This window comes from Ornithorhynchus anatinus, chromosome 1 (assembly GCF_004115215.2).
Source record: "Ornithorhynchus anatinus isolate Pmale09 chromosome 1, mOrnAna1.pri.v4, whole genome shotgun sequence".
Lineage (NCBI taxonomy): Eukaryota > Metazoa > Chordata > Mammalia > Monotremata > Ornithorhynchidae > Ornithorhynchus > Ornithorhynchus anatinus.
In genome coordinates, this window is record NC_041728.1 from 67,256,363 (window position 1) to 67,273,695 (window position 17,333).

At 46.3% G+C, this 17,333-nt stretch overlaps 1 protein-coding gene across 4 annotated transcripts in view; it reads left to right on the forward strand.

The window, feature by feature from the left end:
* Window positions 1-17,333, forward strand: part of THUMPD2 (THUMP domain containing 2) — a 41,200-nt gene extending 23,867 nt beyond the window's left edge. For 3 of the 4 annotated variants that reach the window (XM_029066926.2, XM_029066931.2, XM_029066927.2), the window contains exons 9-10: window positions 4,923-5,031; window positions 11,212-13,300. In XM_029066926.2, the coding sequence (XP_028922759.1) occupies window positions 4,923-5,031; window positions 11,212-11,533 (431 nt within the window). In that variant the 3' untranslated portion in view covers window positions 11,534-13,300. Of the gene's footprint in view, window positions 1-4,922; window positions 5,032-11,211; window positions 13,301-16,569 lie in introns of those variants that run through there. The other variant, XM_029066928.2, reaches the window with a different exon arrangement.

Genomic DNA, 17,333 nt, shown 5'->3' on the forward strand with positions numbered 1-17,333 from the left:
GGCTCTGCCACTTGTGTGCTCTGTGACTTTGGACAAGTCACTTCTCTGTGCTTCACTTACCTCATCAGCAAAATGGGAATTAAGCCTCTGAGCCCTAGGTGGGATGTGGACTGTGTCCAATGTGATTATCCTGTATCTCCCTCGGCACTCAAGTACAGTGTCTGGCACATAATAAGCGCTTAACAAATATCATTATTTAAAAAAGAAATAACTTGCAGGATTTAGCCGTTATGTGTCAAATGTTCATAGGTGGATTCTGTAATGAAATCAAATGGCCATTTCTCATTTAAGAAATGCTCCAAATCCAGAGTTTTACAGATTTAAGGAAAGATACGGACTGCATGAACTGGAAATGCAGAATTTTACCAAGCAATAAACTAATGTACTATTTTTGCAGTAGTCCACTGTCCTAGGTGGAAAAGAATATAGATTGAACTCTCTGCTGAACTCAGCTCACTAGCTCCCCTGTGCTCTTGGTCAGATTCATACAAGTAACCCAAAGCCCTGGATCACCTCCCCACAGTCCACTTCCTTCACTCCTGGGCATGAACCACAGAGCGCTGCTCGCAGAAATCTAGATGAGAAATGAGACGCAGTAGAAAGTAGAAAGAGCACGGGCCTGGAAGCCAGAGGTCGTGTGTTCATTCATTCATTCATTCATTCAATAGTATTTATTGAGCGCTTACTATGTGCAGAGCACTGTCCTAAGCGCTTGGAATGAACAAGTCGGCAACAGATAGAGACGGTCCCTGCCGTTTGACGGGCTTACGGTCTGATCGGGGGAGACGGACAGACAAGAACTTATCCCAGCTCTGCCATATGTCTGCTGTGTGACCTTGGGCAAGTCACGTCACTTCTCTGTGCCACAGTTACCTCCTCTGTAAAATGGGGATCAAGATTGTGAGCCCCATGAGGGACAAGGACTGTGTCCAACCTGATTACCTTGTATCTACCCCAGCGCTTAAAACAGTGCTTAAAAAGTACCACACATTATTATTAGATATGAGGATGACCTGGTCCAGTTCATCCTTGCCTCTTTTAGCTCTGCCCTCTCCTCTGCACGGCAAAATTATTTCTCCATCCTATTGACACCCAAGCTCATTGCCCTCGCCACTTGTTCCAAATGTTTAACTTCCTCCTCAAACCCTCTGTCCCACTGCCTCTCCCATTCCTAGTCCCTATTGACCTGGTCACCTACTCTGTTGAGGAAATTCAAACTCTCAGGTGTGATTTTAAAATCTTCTCTGCTCCTCTCCAGTCCCTCCTTCCTCCTGCCCCTTCTTCAACTCTCCCATCTTTCCCAGCAGTATCTCAAGAGACGATCTCTTGCCTGCTCTCCAAATCCACCGCCTCCACTGCGCATCTGACCCAGTCCTTTTGCACTATATCCAAGCACTTGCCCTCTGCCTTCTTCCCTCCCTGCCTGCCATCTTCAACTGTTCGCTCTCCAGTGGCTTTTCCCTCACTGCTTTCAAGCATGCTTATGTCTCCCCTCTCCTAAAAAAAAAAAACCCTCCCTTGACCCCATGGCTCCCTCCAGTAATTGCCCCATCTTCCTCCTTCCATTCCCCTCCATAATCTTTGAGGAATTTGTCTACTCCCATTGTCTCACGTTCCTCTCCTCAGTTCTCTCCTTGACCCCCTCCAATCAGATTTCCATCCCCTTCATTCCCCAGAAATTGCCGTCTCAGAGGTCACCCATGATGTTCTTAACCTCTCGGAGGTCATCCATGATGTTCTTACTAAATCAGATGATCTCTCCTCCATCCTCAACTGCCAACCTCTTGTCCATGTCCTCCTGTGGCCTGGAACGTCCTCCCTGTACATATCCTACAGATAATTACTCTCCCCACCTTCAAAGCCTTTTTGAAGGCACATCTCATCAAAGAGGTCTTCCCTGACTAAGCCCTCATTTCCTCTTCTCCAACTCTCTTCTGCATCATCCTGATTTGCTCCCTTTATTCACCCCTCCCTCAGCCCCATAGCACTTTTTTGCATGTCTAACGTATTTACATTAATGTCTGTCTCCCCCTCTAGGCTAACCTTGCTGTGGGCAGGGAGTGTGTCTACCAATTCTGTTATACTGTTATACTGTACACTCCCAAGCACTCAATACGTACTCTGCTCACAATAAGCGCTCAATAAATGCGACCGATTAATTGAGCTTGACACCGCTTTTGGTCCCTATCTACATTACTAACTCTCTGGAGGACTTAAGTTATTCTCAGCGGAACCCTCTGGACAACTGGAGAATTCACAGTTTATTGAAGGACTTGATTAAGAGAAGGAGTTTGCCGATGATGCTTTCATTTTCCTGAATTTGTACCCAGCCCGCTTGATCATTAGAAGTGACGTTGGGCCATGCCTTCAAACGAAAAGCAGAACAATCACCAGGAAAAAGGGGCAAATACTCCCAACTTTGACTTTAACATCTCTACTCAGAAGAAAAACAAATTGCATAGCTCTGTTTTTTAATCCAGATTCAGTTTCTGTCTGGGGGAGCAAGGAATTGTCACTCACTCAGATCAAATGGTATCTGAGCAGAAAGGCAGGAGCTACTCCGGTTAGCCAGGTAATTGGGTTTACACCGTATCGTGGTAAACCGTTGGACCTGAAAATGTCTTCTGCTGTGGCTGAATGAACCAGTTCCTTGCGAGAACCAGATCTCCCTTAGAAAAAACCCAACAATGGAACCCATCCAGTAAAAGAATCTGCCAATGGGTCAGTCGATTAATCGTATTTATTGAGTACTTACTGTGTGCAGGGCACTATACTAAGGGGTTGGGAGAATACTTAGAATGGTGCTTGGCACGTGGTAAGTGCTTAACAAATGCCATAATTATCATTATTATTATTAGAATATAACATTTGATAGACATATTCCCTTCCCACAAGGAGCTCACAGTCAGAGGTGAGACAGACAGTGAAATAGATTACTGCTATGTACATCAGTAAAGCCAAGTCGTTTCTATTAAATTGACTCATCTTAAAGAATGTGGATCTCAGGAATCCTTCCAGTCTAAATGATATATGTCAGAAAATACTAATTTAATATCACGATTTTCCAAGAAAGAGTGACTTCAGGAACCCCCTCCATATGTCTTCATATAGCCAGATTTCACGGAGTGAATCCAGTCAATTAATTGTATTTATTGAGCACCTACTGTGTGCAGAGCACTGTACTAAGCGCTTGGGAGAGTACAGTATAACAGACACAGAATTACTTCACTCAAGGGGACCATAATCATTGAGATTTGGTATGTGTTGTAAGTCAGGAACAGATCCAAGATTCTATTCCAGACAGTGAGCCTGTTGTTGGGTAGAGATTGTCTCTATCCGTTGGCGAATTGTACTTTACAAGCGCTTAGTACAGTGCTCTGCACACAGTAAGTGCTCAATAAATACGATTGAATGAATGAATGAATCCAAGTACTTAAAAAGTGGACAGGATTATTCTGGAGGTTGTGAAGAGAAGCAAAGTTCCCATAGATTTCTTCACTAAAAAGTGATAACTTCTATCCTGGCTCGTATGCTCTAAAGTCAGCTGGTTTTTCAAAAGTGGGTTCTGACTCAACTTTGTGGGCCTCAGATTTACCAAATACAGAATAATTTACCTATCAGGTTGTAGTAATAGTAATAATAATGGTATTTAAGCGCGTACTCTGTTCCAGGTACTGTACTAGGCACTGAGGTGGATACAAGCAAATCAGGTTGGACACAGTCCCTTGTCCTATGTGGGGCTCACAATCTCAATCCCCATTTTACAGATGAAGTAACTGAGGCACAGAGACGTTAAATGACTTGCCCAAGGTCAAACAGCCGATAAGTGGCAGAGCTGCGATTAGAACCCATGACCTTCTGACTCCCAAACCCATGCTCTATCCATTATATAATAATAATGTTGGCATTTGTTAAGCGCTTACTATATGCAGAGCACTGTTCTAAGCACTGGGGTAGATAGAGGGTAAACAGGTTGTCCCACGTGGGGCTCACAGTCTTCATCCCCATTTTACAGATGAGGGAACTGAGGCCCAGAGAAGTGAAGTGACCTGCCCACAGTCACACAGCTGACGAGTGGCAGAGGCGGGATTCGAACCCATGACCTCTGACTCCCAAGCCCGGGCTCTTTCCAGCCATGCTGCTTCAAGGATGAATCACGGCAAATATTTGAAATCTGAACCATGGTGTGGAAAATGCCATATGTTGAAACTGAAACATTTTCTCCCTTGATTTGGGGGTGGGGCGAGCTGCGATTAATTGTAATTGGAGTGGGGTCCCCTGAGGCAAGTTGCAGCTCGCACCAGGACCTTCTCAGTCCCTTCTGGCATTTCTGGAACAGAGAATAGGGAAGAGAAAACCTCTCTTGCCTCTACACTGAGTCATTGATGCAATCGTATTTACTCAGCACTTACTCTATGCGGCACACTGTACTAACCTCTTGGGAAGGTACAGAACAACAGTAAACCGTGGCTCAGTGGAAAGAGCGCGGGCTTTGGAGTCAGAGGTCATGGGTTCGAATCCCGGCTCGGCCACTTGTCAGCTGTGTGACTGTGGGCAAGTCACTTCACTTCTCGGTGCCTCATCTGTAAAATGGGGATTAAGACTGTGAGCCCCACGTGGGACAACCTGATTCCCCTGTGTCTACCCCAGCGCTTAGAACAGTGCTCGGCACATAGTAAGCGCTTAACAGATACCAACATTATTAAATAGTGACTTGCCCGCAAGGAGCTCACAGTCTGGAGTGGGGGAGACAGTCATCAATACGAGTAAATAAAAACAGAAGTACTCCCGTCTCCTGCACTCAAAGGGAAAAGCGGAACCTGTAGTTGAAATTGCGTTTTACCAAGGCTTCCTTCTATAAAGTTTAATTTCTTGTGGGATTGATTTACAAATAATATAGTATTCTGGTTTTTGTTTTGTAGAATTGCCATTCCCATCAGGAAGGCTTGATGTTATCATTTCCGATGTGCCCTTTGGGAAAAAGTTCACGATAGGAAAAGACATCGAGAGCATTCTTCAAGAAATGAAAAGGTAAATCTGGTTTCTTAACTGTGTTAGACCTTGGGGTGACTTTCCAGTAATTCATCAAAATGATGGGTTTCCAAAGGGAGGATAGAAGATGGATATAACAGAGCTCTTCATGAATGGGTCCTAGAACCGTTAATAATTAGTGTTGTATTTCTTAAGTGCTTACTCTGTGCCAGCACTGTACTAGGTACTCGGGTAATAATAATAATGTTGGTATTCGTTAAGCGCTTACTATGTGCAGAGCACTGTTCCAAGCGCTGGGGTAGATACAGGGTCATCAGGTTGTCCCACGTGAGCCTCACAGTCTTAATCCCCCATTTTAAAGATGAGGTAACTGAACCACAGAGAAGTGAAGTGACTTTCCCACAGTCACACAGCTGACGAGTGGCAGAGCCAGGGTTCGAACCCATGACCTCTGACTCCCAAGCCTGTGCTCTTTCCACTGAGTCACGCTGCTTAGACACAAGATAATCAGGTTCCCCATGAGGCTCACAGTGTAAGTTGGTGGGAGAAGAGGTGTTGAATCGCCGTTTTGCCAGTGAGGGAACTGAGGCACAGAGAAGTTAAGTGACTTACCCAAGGTCACAGAACGGTTACATCACAGAGCGAGGATCAGAGGATCTGGGTTCAAATCCCAGCTCCACCACTCGTCTACTGGTTGACCTTGGGCAAATCACTGAACTTCTATGCCTCACCTTGCGCGTAAAATGGAGATTGACTATGACCCACGTGTGGGAATTAGACTGTGTCCAGCCTGATTAGCCTTTTTGTACTCCAGTACAAAAAAATGATGTGCACTTCATCTTCATTCACTTCTTTATCCCCCGTTCCTTCTTTCCTTCTTCCTACCTCAGTTAAATGTTATCCTTCCTCCTCCTCCCCCTCGCTGTTAACTGTTTGTATCTGCACCACCCTCCTGTGAGATTGTAAACTCCTTATCTGCAGGGACTGTGTATTCTACCTCAGTTGTATTTGCCCAAACCCTTAGGACAGGAAGCAACACACAAGACCCTCAATAAATATTGTTTGCTTCTGAGGCGATAGGTTAAAGGATTTGCGGTTGTTGAGCCTGAAAAGGCCAAGCAAGGGGCTATTTATTAACGCTTTCAAGAAATGAGAGCCTTGATGGGGAGAATACCAGCCAGGGGTTCTCTGGACTCAGTCCTCAAGAAACAAGTGAAAATTTTGGCGGTACACATTTCAGTGTGGGACAAAAGGAAGTTTGGGGTTTCAGGGTCAGCAGAGTCGGGCCTTGGCGATAATCTTCTCCTCATCCGTTTTCTTTGGAGAGGTCCAGCCTAAATTCCCGTTGCCTCTTTCATTTTATTCTAAATTCTGACCTCTAGCGATAGTACTAGAGCCCTCTTTAAAGGTTTTTTGGCCCTGACAGAGAAGTGTTTCCCATGATTGTAGTAATGATATTTATTAAGCGCTTCCTGGGTGGAGAGCACTGTACTAAATGCTGGAAGAGAATATGTAGCGGCCTGGCCTAATGGAAAAAAAAAAGGGGGGGCCTGGGAGTAAGATGACCTGGGTTCTAATTCGTTCATTCAGTAGTATTTCTTGAGCGCTTACTATGTGCAGAGCACTGTATTGAGCGCTTGGAATGTACAATTCAGCAACAGATAGAGACAACCCCTGCCCATCAACGGGCTCACTGATCAAGTTGGACACCGTCCTCGTCTCACAGGGGGCTCACAGACTTAATCCCTATTTTACAGATGAGAAGCTGCGACCCAGAGAAGTAAAGTGATTTGCCCAAGGTCACACAACCAACAGATGGCAGAGCTGGAGTTAGAAACCAGGTCCTTCTGACTTCCAAGCTCGTACTCTGTCTGCTAGGTCACCTGGCTTCTTCCCCCCATCCTCTCCAGCAAGCTAAAATAATTACCTCCTAATATGGAAGCAGCATGGCCTAGTGGCAAGAGCACGGGCTTGGGAGTCAGAGGACCTGGGTTCTAATCTCGGCTCTTCCACTTGTCTGCTGTGTGACCGTAGGCAAGTCATTTCACTTCTCTGTGCCTCAGTGACCTCATCTGTAAAATGGGGATTTAGACTGTGAGCCCCATACGAGACATGGACGGTGTCCAATTTGATTAGCTTGTAATCTGCCTTGCCCGCGAGATGTGGACAGTGCCCAACTTGATTAGTGAGCCTTGTTGTTGGGCAAGGATTGTCTCTATCTGTTGCCGAATTGTACATTCCAAGCGCTTAGTACAGTGCTCTGCACATAGTCAGTGCTCAGTAATTAGCTTGTATCTGCCCCAGCGCTTAGAACAGTGCTTGGCACATAGAAAGCGCTTAACAAATACCATAATTATCATTGCTATGGGAGAGGCAGCACCATACCCCACCTCATCTACCGGAGTTGTCCCCTCTCCCCGACTCTGAGAGAAGGTTAGATTTGGCGCGTCAGTAACCTAGAGTGATCAGGAAGGCTATCATAGAGTTAGGTTTCCTTAGTGGAGTTAGTTCAGAATGCCTGCGTCTCTTTGATCATCCAGCCATATTTATTGAGTGCTCACCATGTGCAAAGGACTGCTCTAAACACTTGGGAGAATACAGTATAGCAGTGAACAGACATATTCCCTGCCTACAATGAACTTACAGTCTAAATAGACATCTAAATAAATAAATTACAGACATGTACGTAAGTGCTTGGGGCTGGGAGGGGGGAAGGAACCAAGGGAGCAAGGCACAGATAGAAGTAGAAGAAGAGGAAAGGTGGGGGCTTAGTCTTTGTGGCCTTTCTAGAGAGGCTTCCCCTAACATAAGCAAGGCTCTGAAAAGCAGAAAGGCACCTCTGCTGAACCAAAAGGGGCAGGGAAGTTCGGCTATCATCTTTGTGAGAAATCGAGTTTCCGAGGAAATGGCACATCCTTGGGATCTGAGCAGGGGCTCAGTTGACAGCATCAGAGACGGGTTCAGATAAAAAGAAGTGTTATGGTCTGATTATACTTTTCCCTTGGAAAGTGAAAAGTGATCGTATAAGATGGAGGGAAAGGCCAGGGCTGGTGGGCTAATATGTGTCATAATAATAATAGCATTTGTTAAGTGTTTACTATGTGCCAAGCACTGTTCTAATAATAATAATGTTGTTATTTAAGTGCTTACTATGTGCAGAGCACTGTTCTAAGCGCTGGGGTAGATACAGGGTCATCAGGTTGTCCCACGTGAGGCTCACAGTCTTAATCCCCATTTCACAGATGAGGTCACTGAGGCACAGAGAAGTGAAGTGACTTGCCCACAGTCACACAGCTGACAAGTGGCAGAGCTGGGATTCGAACCCATGACCTCTGACTCCCAAGCCCAGGCTCTTTCCAAGTCCTAAGTGCCAGGACAGTTATCCGAACTGTCCGTAATCTTCCAGGATACCATGCAATCTCTCTGGATTGCTCAGCGTTCTTTAAAATCGCTGAATATCGAAGTGAAAATTGAATAACCGCCAGTGGAAAAACTATAATGTTCAATGGAGTGATGATGTGGGGAAAGTAAATACAAAATATCACTTTCCCCCTGCGTATCAAGAACTTGAGTGAATATTATTCTATGAATAGTTGCTCTTTTCCCCTCTTGATTTCTTAACGGATGTTAAAATCTGAAGTCTTCTGTGGGGGAATCTGTCCAGTTTTCATGTCAGCAGTGAGATATTCTCCAGAGAAAGTTGGTAACTGGCTCCGCGTTCTATAAAAGGTTAGTGTTTAGTATTAAAAAAGAATTTCACATAGGAGTAGTATTGTCACCCTAAAGACTTGATCAAGAAGCAGTGTGGCTCAGTGGCAAGAGCACGGGCTTGGGAGTCAGAGGTCATAGGTTCTAATCCCGGCTCCACCACTCTCATTCATTCAATAGTCTTTATTGAGCACGTACTATGTGCAGAGCACTGTACTAAACGCTTGGGATGTTCAAATCGGTAACAGATAGAGACAGTCCCTGCCCTTTGACGGGCTTACGGTCTAATCGGGGGAGACGGACAGACGAGAACAATAGCGATAAATAGAATCGAGGGGATGAACATCTCATTAAAACAAGAGCAAATAAATAGAATCAAGGCGATGTACATCTCATTAACAAAATAAATAGGGTAATGAAAATATATACAGTTGAGCGGACGAGTACGGTGCTGAGGGGAGGGGAAGGGAGAGGGGGAGGAGCAGAAGGAAAGTGGGGAGAAGAGGGCTTAGCAGAGGGGAGGTGAAGGGGGGTAGAGGGGGAGCAGAGGGCAAAGGGGGAGTTCACCACTTGTCAGCTGTGTGACTTTGGGCAAGTCACTTCACTTCTCTGAGCCTCATTTACCTCGACTGTAAAACGGGGATGAAGACTGTGAGCCCCACGTAGGACAACCTGATCACCTTGTACCCCCCCAGTGCTTAGAACAGTGCTTTGCCCATAGTAAGCACTTAACAAATGCCATCATTATTATTATTAAAAACCACTCTAGAAATCGTAAAAGACCACCTTGCTCTGAACTGCCTTAAACAGTCGTGCTGCTTATTTCCCTCTCCTGCATCAACTTTCTAGCAACATTAAAGAAGTCTTGAATGTGAAGGATTTTCAGATGGCAAGGAAACAGGCGGGTGAGAAGCAGCATGGCTCAGTGGAAAAAGCCCAGGCTTGGGAATCAGAGTTCATGGGTTCGAATCCCGGTTCTGCCACTTGGCAGCTGTGTGACTCCGGGCAAGTCACTTCACTTCTCTGTGCCTCAGTTACCTCATCTGTAAAATGGGGATTAACTGTGAGCCTCACGTGGGACAACCTGATCACCCTGTATCTACCCCAGCGCTTAGAACAATGATCTGCACATAGTAAGCGCTTAACAAATACCAACATTATTATAAGCAGTGCCCCGTAGTCAGTATTGTCCCTCAGCTGGCCACCGGAAATCACACTGGTGGCAGTAGCACGCCGGCCGATTTTATCTGTTGTATCGATCGAGCAGATGCCATCCTGTTAACCTCAAACACTGGTTATAGCGAGCGCTGGCGGCTCCTGCCGTTTGCCATGCCATCCTGAGACGGGCACAGGGCACGTGCCAGCCTTGCAACAGCCTGTGCTGTGAAACCATCGCTGCTTGGCCCTATAAAGAGGGCGACTTCCCAACCCAGAATCATCGCTTTAACCCCTCTCCCCGCCCACGCTTATTTACGGGCGGGGGCCACTGATCATACCCCCATAGCTCTGTGAGCGCCACAGGGGTTCCAGAAAATGAGAACCGGGCCACCTTCAGCTTGGTCCGGCCCACTTGAGTAAAGTAGCCTGGCCCCTGGCAGCCCAGCTAGTCCTGAGCAGGGGATGGGGTCGGGGCGGGGGGGTAGGTAAACATGGTGGGGGGGTAAACATTGGGGGAGCACCAGGCAAGTACCCTGAATGGAGGGCAGAAGCAGAGCCTACCAAGTGATAGCCACGGGCAGGAAGGGCTCCAGGCTGCCAAAAAATCGAGCTAGACCTATCGTAGGCTTCCCTTTCTTCCCTTTGCCATCCTTCCCTCTCCATCCCTCCTCCCACCGTCTGTTTCTGGAGTTCCTGTCACTGTGGGAGTCTCAGCTTAATAGTAATAATCATTAATGGTATTTGTTCAGCACTTTACTCTGTGCCAGACACTGTACCAGACACCAGGGTGGATACAGACAAATCCAGTTGGACACGGTCCCTGTCCCACGAGGGGCTCACGGTCTCAGTCCCCATTTGCCAGATGAGACAACTGAGGTCTAGAGAAGTGAAGGGACTTGCCCAAGGGCACACGGTAGAAAAGTAGCAGAGCCGACATTAGAACCCATGACCTTCTGACTCTCAGTTCTGTGCTCTATGCACTACGCCGTACTACATGATGGGGTGGGCTTCTGTGAAATAGTAATGTTGGTATTTGTTAAGTGAAGGATTAGAACCCATGACCTCTGACTCCTAAGCCCGTGCTCTTTCCACTGAGCCACGCTGTCAGCTTTCTCTCTCCCTTTGCTTCTACCCATTCTTTGGACTCTCCCCTCGATGACTTTTGGTCCTCGACATGCATTACGGTGATTGAAGGTAACGGTATGAGGTTAGACTGTTTCAATTAGAGAATTTGGGGTTTAAGGTTGTAATTGAACATAAAGAAGCATCTAACAATATTTTAAGAGCGGCACCTAAAATTTTTAGTAGCCAAGGCGGATGTTGACAGAAAACAATTCTCTCCTCTTGCTACAGAGTGCTTCGGGTCGGAGGAACCGTCGTCTTGCTCCTCAGCGAAGAACTCCACAGGCACCTTAAAGGTTGCAAAGAAAGCTCCAGCCCTTCGGATTCCCAAGGTGATAGGACCAGTAATATTGAAAATGGGAAATATTTGAATCCCGAAGGAAAATCTAGAATCCCGGAGATCACCTCCTCTTCACCTCAAGACTCGGAACTGAGTGGCCGAGACATGGCGTCACCATTGGACAGACTGGTAGTGGAAGAGTGCTATGGAGTTAGTCTTGGAAAAACAGAGGCCTTCATCCATAAATACAGGAAGATACATCTTTCGGACTGAAGTAGGTTGCTTAAATTGGGCCAAGTTGCTAGGTCGCAACTCATTATCCCTGGAGGAACAGTAGTTTAGTCCGGGCAGCGAGAGGCAATCTTCATTTCCCACCGAGGGGGGTGGGATTATTGGCTTCATCAGCCAGTTTGCGTTTCCCCTCCTTCTGTCCCTCCCCATATACACACCGATAAATACGTCACTGACAGCACCACCCTCTTCAAATCTCCATAGTTAGTCACGGTGAAGAAAGGCTGTTGGTTCCAGGACTAGAACTTCCAGCTTAGTACCATCCACTGAAGTTGTTGTGGGTAGCAGGCTGGGATCCTCACTTCAAGAGTTCCCGCTTTCCTAGAGTTTTGCCTGCCAATGGAATTCCAAATTTTAAACAGAGTGGGAGGAATGGCTATAGTGTCTGTAATATGAAGAGGAAAAATGAGATCCTATTGAAGGCCTCAGAATTTAAATTCGATCTTCTGCTTGAAGGAAATTAATTCGATAGTATTTATTGAGCGCTTACTATGTGCAGAGCACTGTACTAAGCGCTTGGAATGTACAAATCGGTAACAGATACAGTCCCTGCCCTCTGACGGGCTTACAGTCTAATCGGGGGAGACGGACAGACAAAAACAATAGCAATAAATAGAATCAAGGGGATGAAATCTCATTGGCTTTTCAAAATGTGCTCTCTGAAAACATGAAGCAGTCGTCGGTTTTACTAGTGGACAGCTTCATTCAATTGTATTTGAGCGCTTACTGGGCGCAGAGCACTGTGCTGTCCCTGCCACTGCTCAGACCTGGAAAAAAAAGTGCAGGAATCAGGGCACAGGTCACACTGAGTTATCAGGGGAGAAACGAGGGTGGTGACAGATGCACAGGAGCTCACAGGATGGAATCAAGCAGGGACAGCGGGCCGAGGAGGATTGTAGGCACCGGCAGAAGGCCAGCAGGACCCTCAGTGGATTGGCGAGCGGCCTGGGCTGAGGAAGCAAAAGAGTTTTCTCCCTCACAAGGCCAGAGACCGTCTGTTCTCTCTTTCTACCACCTGTTGGTAGCAACCGATGTTCAACATAGGCTCCGAGGCCAGAGGAGAGAGAGAGTCACCCGCAGGAGTCCGGAAAGAGGTTTGAAGACATAAAAACCCCGTGTATGGGCCCGGAGTTGGCTAGAGAATCCGCAGGGTGGGAGAGGAGCTTTGTCACGACCAGAGCACTGGGAGTGGATCCTGGAAAGGGCTCCAGAAAGGATATCGGTGACCCCTGGTAACATCATATATCCCCCGGCTCTCGGGGGTAAAAACAATTTCCCCATTTAAAAGCTGCTTATTTGGTTTTGACCCTGAATTAGAAGTCTTCCCCCAATTCAGAATGAGATAACATTATATATACCTGAGTAGTTAGAAGAGCCATAAAATAAAAGAAACCAATCTGTTCCACTGGTTTATTGTTATCTTGTATTCTCCCACGTGCTTATTACAGTGCTCTTCACTCAGTAAGCGCTCAACGAATACGACTGACTGACTGATTTTATCAGCCGACAGCCGTATGATGTCACAAAGTGAATCCTGATTCTTGGAGAAATGTGCTTTTCTAAACGTGATAGCTCTCACTAGAGCTGCTCTGATAAGAATCTAGATTTCTTTTTAAGTCTTCCATTTCCTTTGCTGAGCAAGAGAAATTTTTATTCTTGCTGCACTGGGTAGCTTCTTTAAGAAAATCAGTGCACTACATCTCTATTCTACTGCACCATGGAAAATAAAACCTATTTTTCTAGGAAGAATTTGTGCTGTCTGTCTGTGAAAAATCTTAATTTCTTCACTGTGTCTGTCACTTGAAAGAAGCAAGGGGGTGAAAGGAAATCCCATTTGAGGGAGAAGTGACTTTCTTGACTGTTGAATGTTAGGTGCTGTGGTTAAGGAAACTCAGACTGATCAATGCATTCTTACTGCTCCTGTTGGCAGGCAGGAGACTATTCAATAGTATTTATCGAGCGCTTACTATGTGCAGAGCACTGTACTAAGCACTTGGAATGTACAATTCGGCAACAGATAGAGACAATCCCTGCCCGTTGACGGGCTTACAGTCTAATCGGGGGAGACAGACAAAAGCAGTAGCAATAAATAGAATCAAGGGGATGGACATCTCATTAACGAAATAAATAGGGTAATAAAAATATACTCATGAGTGAGGCAGAGAGAGCCAGTTACCATGCTCCCAAAGTCAAAAATTGTCAACTGAAGCTTCTCCCTCAGAAGGCCAGAGAAAATCTGTTCTCTTTCTCTCTCCAGCAACTACGTTTTTAACAATAATAATAATAATAGTAATGGTATTTAAGTGCTTACTATGTGTCAAGTGCTGTTCTACGCGCTGGGGTAGATAGGTAATCAGGTCCCAGGTGAGGCTCACGGTCTTAATCCCCATTTTACAGATGAGGTAAAGGAAGCACAGAGAAGTGGCTTGCCCAAAGTCACAGAACTGGTAAGTGGCGGAGCCGGGATTGAGAACACACGACCTCTGACTCCCGAGCCTGTGCTCTTTCTGCTAAGCCACGCCGCTTCTGTTTTTGGAGTACAATCTCACGTAGGCGAGCATCTCTTCAGGGAAACCGAGATGCTGATACAAGCAATGAGGAAATCGATTTCCTCGATTTGAGACATCAGGGACCGAGATTGTCGGTGGTCCACTCCCCGTTCTTCTTCGTGACCGAGTCCCGGCACTCAGCTCGTGGCTCGGCCCTTCTCTGCTACACGAGGGGGCCGCTGGTGAGTGATAATTCATCACCCTGGGAACGCAACTGCTTGTCTGGAAAGCCCAGAGGGGGAAGAACACACGACCTTAAGTAGAACCAAAAATCAGAGGAACTTGACCCAGACCGGAAGGTGGGCACACTTTGAAGAGAATCAATCTAAGAGGGGGATTGGAATGCTGGTGGGAGGTGTTTTAAGGCCAATCTTGGGAGTGATTTGCTTGTATCTGGCCTCCAGAATTCAGTTCCCAGTTGACTCGCTTTACAAGAACTCACTCTTGGCTGGGAACACCCGTGTGACTTCACCTCTGCCTCCGATCACTTGAGTCTGGGTGAAACAGACCTAAATCCTGTGACTCTAAACTGTAAGCTCGTTGTGGGCAGGGAATGTGTCTGTTATACTCTCCCAAGCTCTTAGTACAGTGCTCTGCACACAGTAGTCGCTCAATAAATACGATTGACTGACTGATTATCCTTCCTCTCATGGCTAACCCTCTGTTCTTCCTTTTTTTGCCTGCCATCAAACCTGTACAGAGCCCTAGTTTCCTCTAAAAGTCCCAAAGAAGACCTAAAGGGGTGTAGCAACAATCTGTTTACTGCAAAAATCTTCAATGCGGCAAAGGCTGCTGCAGCCTTCCTGATTTGGGGATCCCCTCCAAAAGAGAAATAGAAGTGAACCCCCCTCCCAGCGGGTGGATGTTGTTTAACTTTCCCCCGGCTCTCAGTTAGGGGTAAAAAGAAAAATCCCCATTTAAAAGCTGCTGCTTTGGTTTTGACCCTGAATTAGAAGTCTTTCCCTAATTCAGAATGAGCAATTTTGATTCATCTGCCCACCCAAGTCACTTCACCTGAGCCATTTCCACTTTTTTTTCTTTTCCTGCACACAACAGCCTGAAAGAAAAATGAGGCAGAGGCTACAAGAGTTATTATTGGTTCTCTCTTTGGGCTGATCAGACTCACTGACCTGGACAGATCTGTCACCGTTGAGTGGGTGCCTGGTGGTTTCCCCCTTCATTATTGCAATCTCCGTCCCCATAATGAAAACCGAGGAGGTGTAGGGTAGCTTCTCAAGTGGCCAAAACCGGCTCTCCTTTCCCTCCCCTCATCAAGAACAAGAGGGAAAAGAAGTCTAACCTGAATCCTCTGCCCCGAGACCCAGACAGAACCACTGTGCACAGGATTGAAAAGTCCCAATGAGAAGCAGTGTGGCCTAATGGATAGAACATAGACTTGGGGGACAGAAGGACCCCCTTCTGCCCTTTTCTGCTGGGTGACCTTGGACAGATCACTTTAGTTCTCTGTGCCTCAGTTACCTCAATTGTAAAATGGAGATTAAGACTGTGAGCCCTATGTGGGACACGGACTGTATCTACCCCGGAGCTTAGTACTATGCCTAGCACATAGTAAACGCTTAGCAAATATTTTAAAAAATCCTGTAATGGGTAAACCTGAAAAGGAAAGAACTGCATGTTCGTGGAATTGGGAAACTTCCCGTCAGGAGTCGAAGCTGCACAAATGAAGCTTCTCAAATGGGATGGTCTGAGAGCCCAGGGCATCTCCTAGACACATTTATTTAGATCAAAATCTATCTCTCTCTCTAGGCCTTGAGCTTACTGTGGGCAGAGAACATGTCTACCAACTCTCTTGCATGGTATTCTCTTTTTTTATGGTATTTGTTAAGCACTTACTATGTGCCAGGCACTGTATTAAGAGCTGGGTAATCAGGTTGAACACAGTCTATGATCCACATGGGACTCACAGTCTTTCTCCCCATTTTCCAGATGAGGTAACCAAGGCCCCAAAAAGCTAAGTGACTTGCCCGAGGGCACACAGCCGACAAGTGGAGGAGCCAGGATGAGAACTCGGGGCCTTCTGACTCCCAGGCCCATTTATTGTCACCAGGCCATCCAACCGTAGAAGTAGCATGGCTTAGTGGAAAGAGCGCGGGCTTGGGAGTCAGAGTTTTTGGGTTCTAGTCCCGGCTCTGCCACTTGTCAACTGTGTGACTTTGGATAAGTCACTTAACTTCTCTGGGCCTCAGTTACCTCATCTGTAAACTGGGGATTAAGACTGTGAGCCCCATGTGGGATACCCTGATTATCTTGTCTCTACCTCAGCGCTTAGAACGGTGCTTAACAAATAAGTAAGCACTTAACAAATACTGTCATCATTATTAGTGTCATTATTAAAGTGTTGTAAAAACGGTAACTACTGAATATCACTGATTGTTTACTTCTCCAGCACACAGTGTATTGACTCTCAGACCTCCCAAGATTTTCCTGTTCCGCCTCTTATTTGAGCAGAAATGGCACTGCAGCAGGGAGCCAGAATCGACTCCAGTCCGAAGTTTGAGCCGTAGCTGCGTCCTCCGCTGACACCGGTTTCCCGGGGCCGCCGGAAAGTCCAGAGATGGGGCCAGCTAACCTGGCTGGCATTAGTCATTCTCCACTGCCTCTGCGTCTTCTGAAATGACTGCTTAGAGGAGCCAGAGATCCTGACCTGTCCCGGAAAACAGCAGATTGGAAACTACCCAAAAAGTGTCCAGCTTCCAAACCCGACCTCTACCAGCGTCTCTCCGAATGTGGTTTTCTCTCTCTCGGTATAATGAGTTCAGATTTATGGGGCCTTTAAAAAATAGGTTATTTATAGTAAAGTGTAATGGAAGAAAAGCTACAAAGACCCAATAATCCGCAGCCAGTCTGGCAAAAAGGAATCAGACGAGATAGTCAAAACTGAAGTGGTTCTCCAATCAGACTTGGCCTGCCTCCATGAAACAAAAGTATCTGATCAGTCCATCAGTGGAATTTACCGAACGCTGGATGTGTGTGCAGAGCACTGTACTAAGCACCTGGGAGATAAGAGTTGGTAGACACATTTCCTGCCCAAAACGAGCTTACAGTCTAGAGGGGACAAGAACCATAATCCTGAACATGGTTCTTGGGCTGGTAAGGGAGGTTGCTAAAGACTGGCAATAGTCACTTATTTGGTTGTGGAAGCATAATATTAATTTTAATATTTAATATTCCTCTCTTCAAGAGTATGTGAAGTAAATTCTATTTCATCCAAA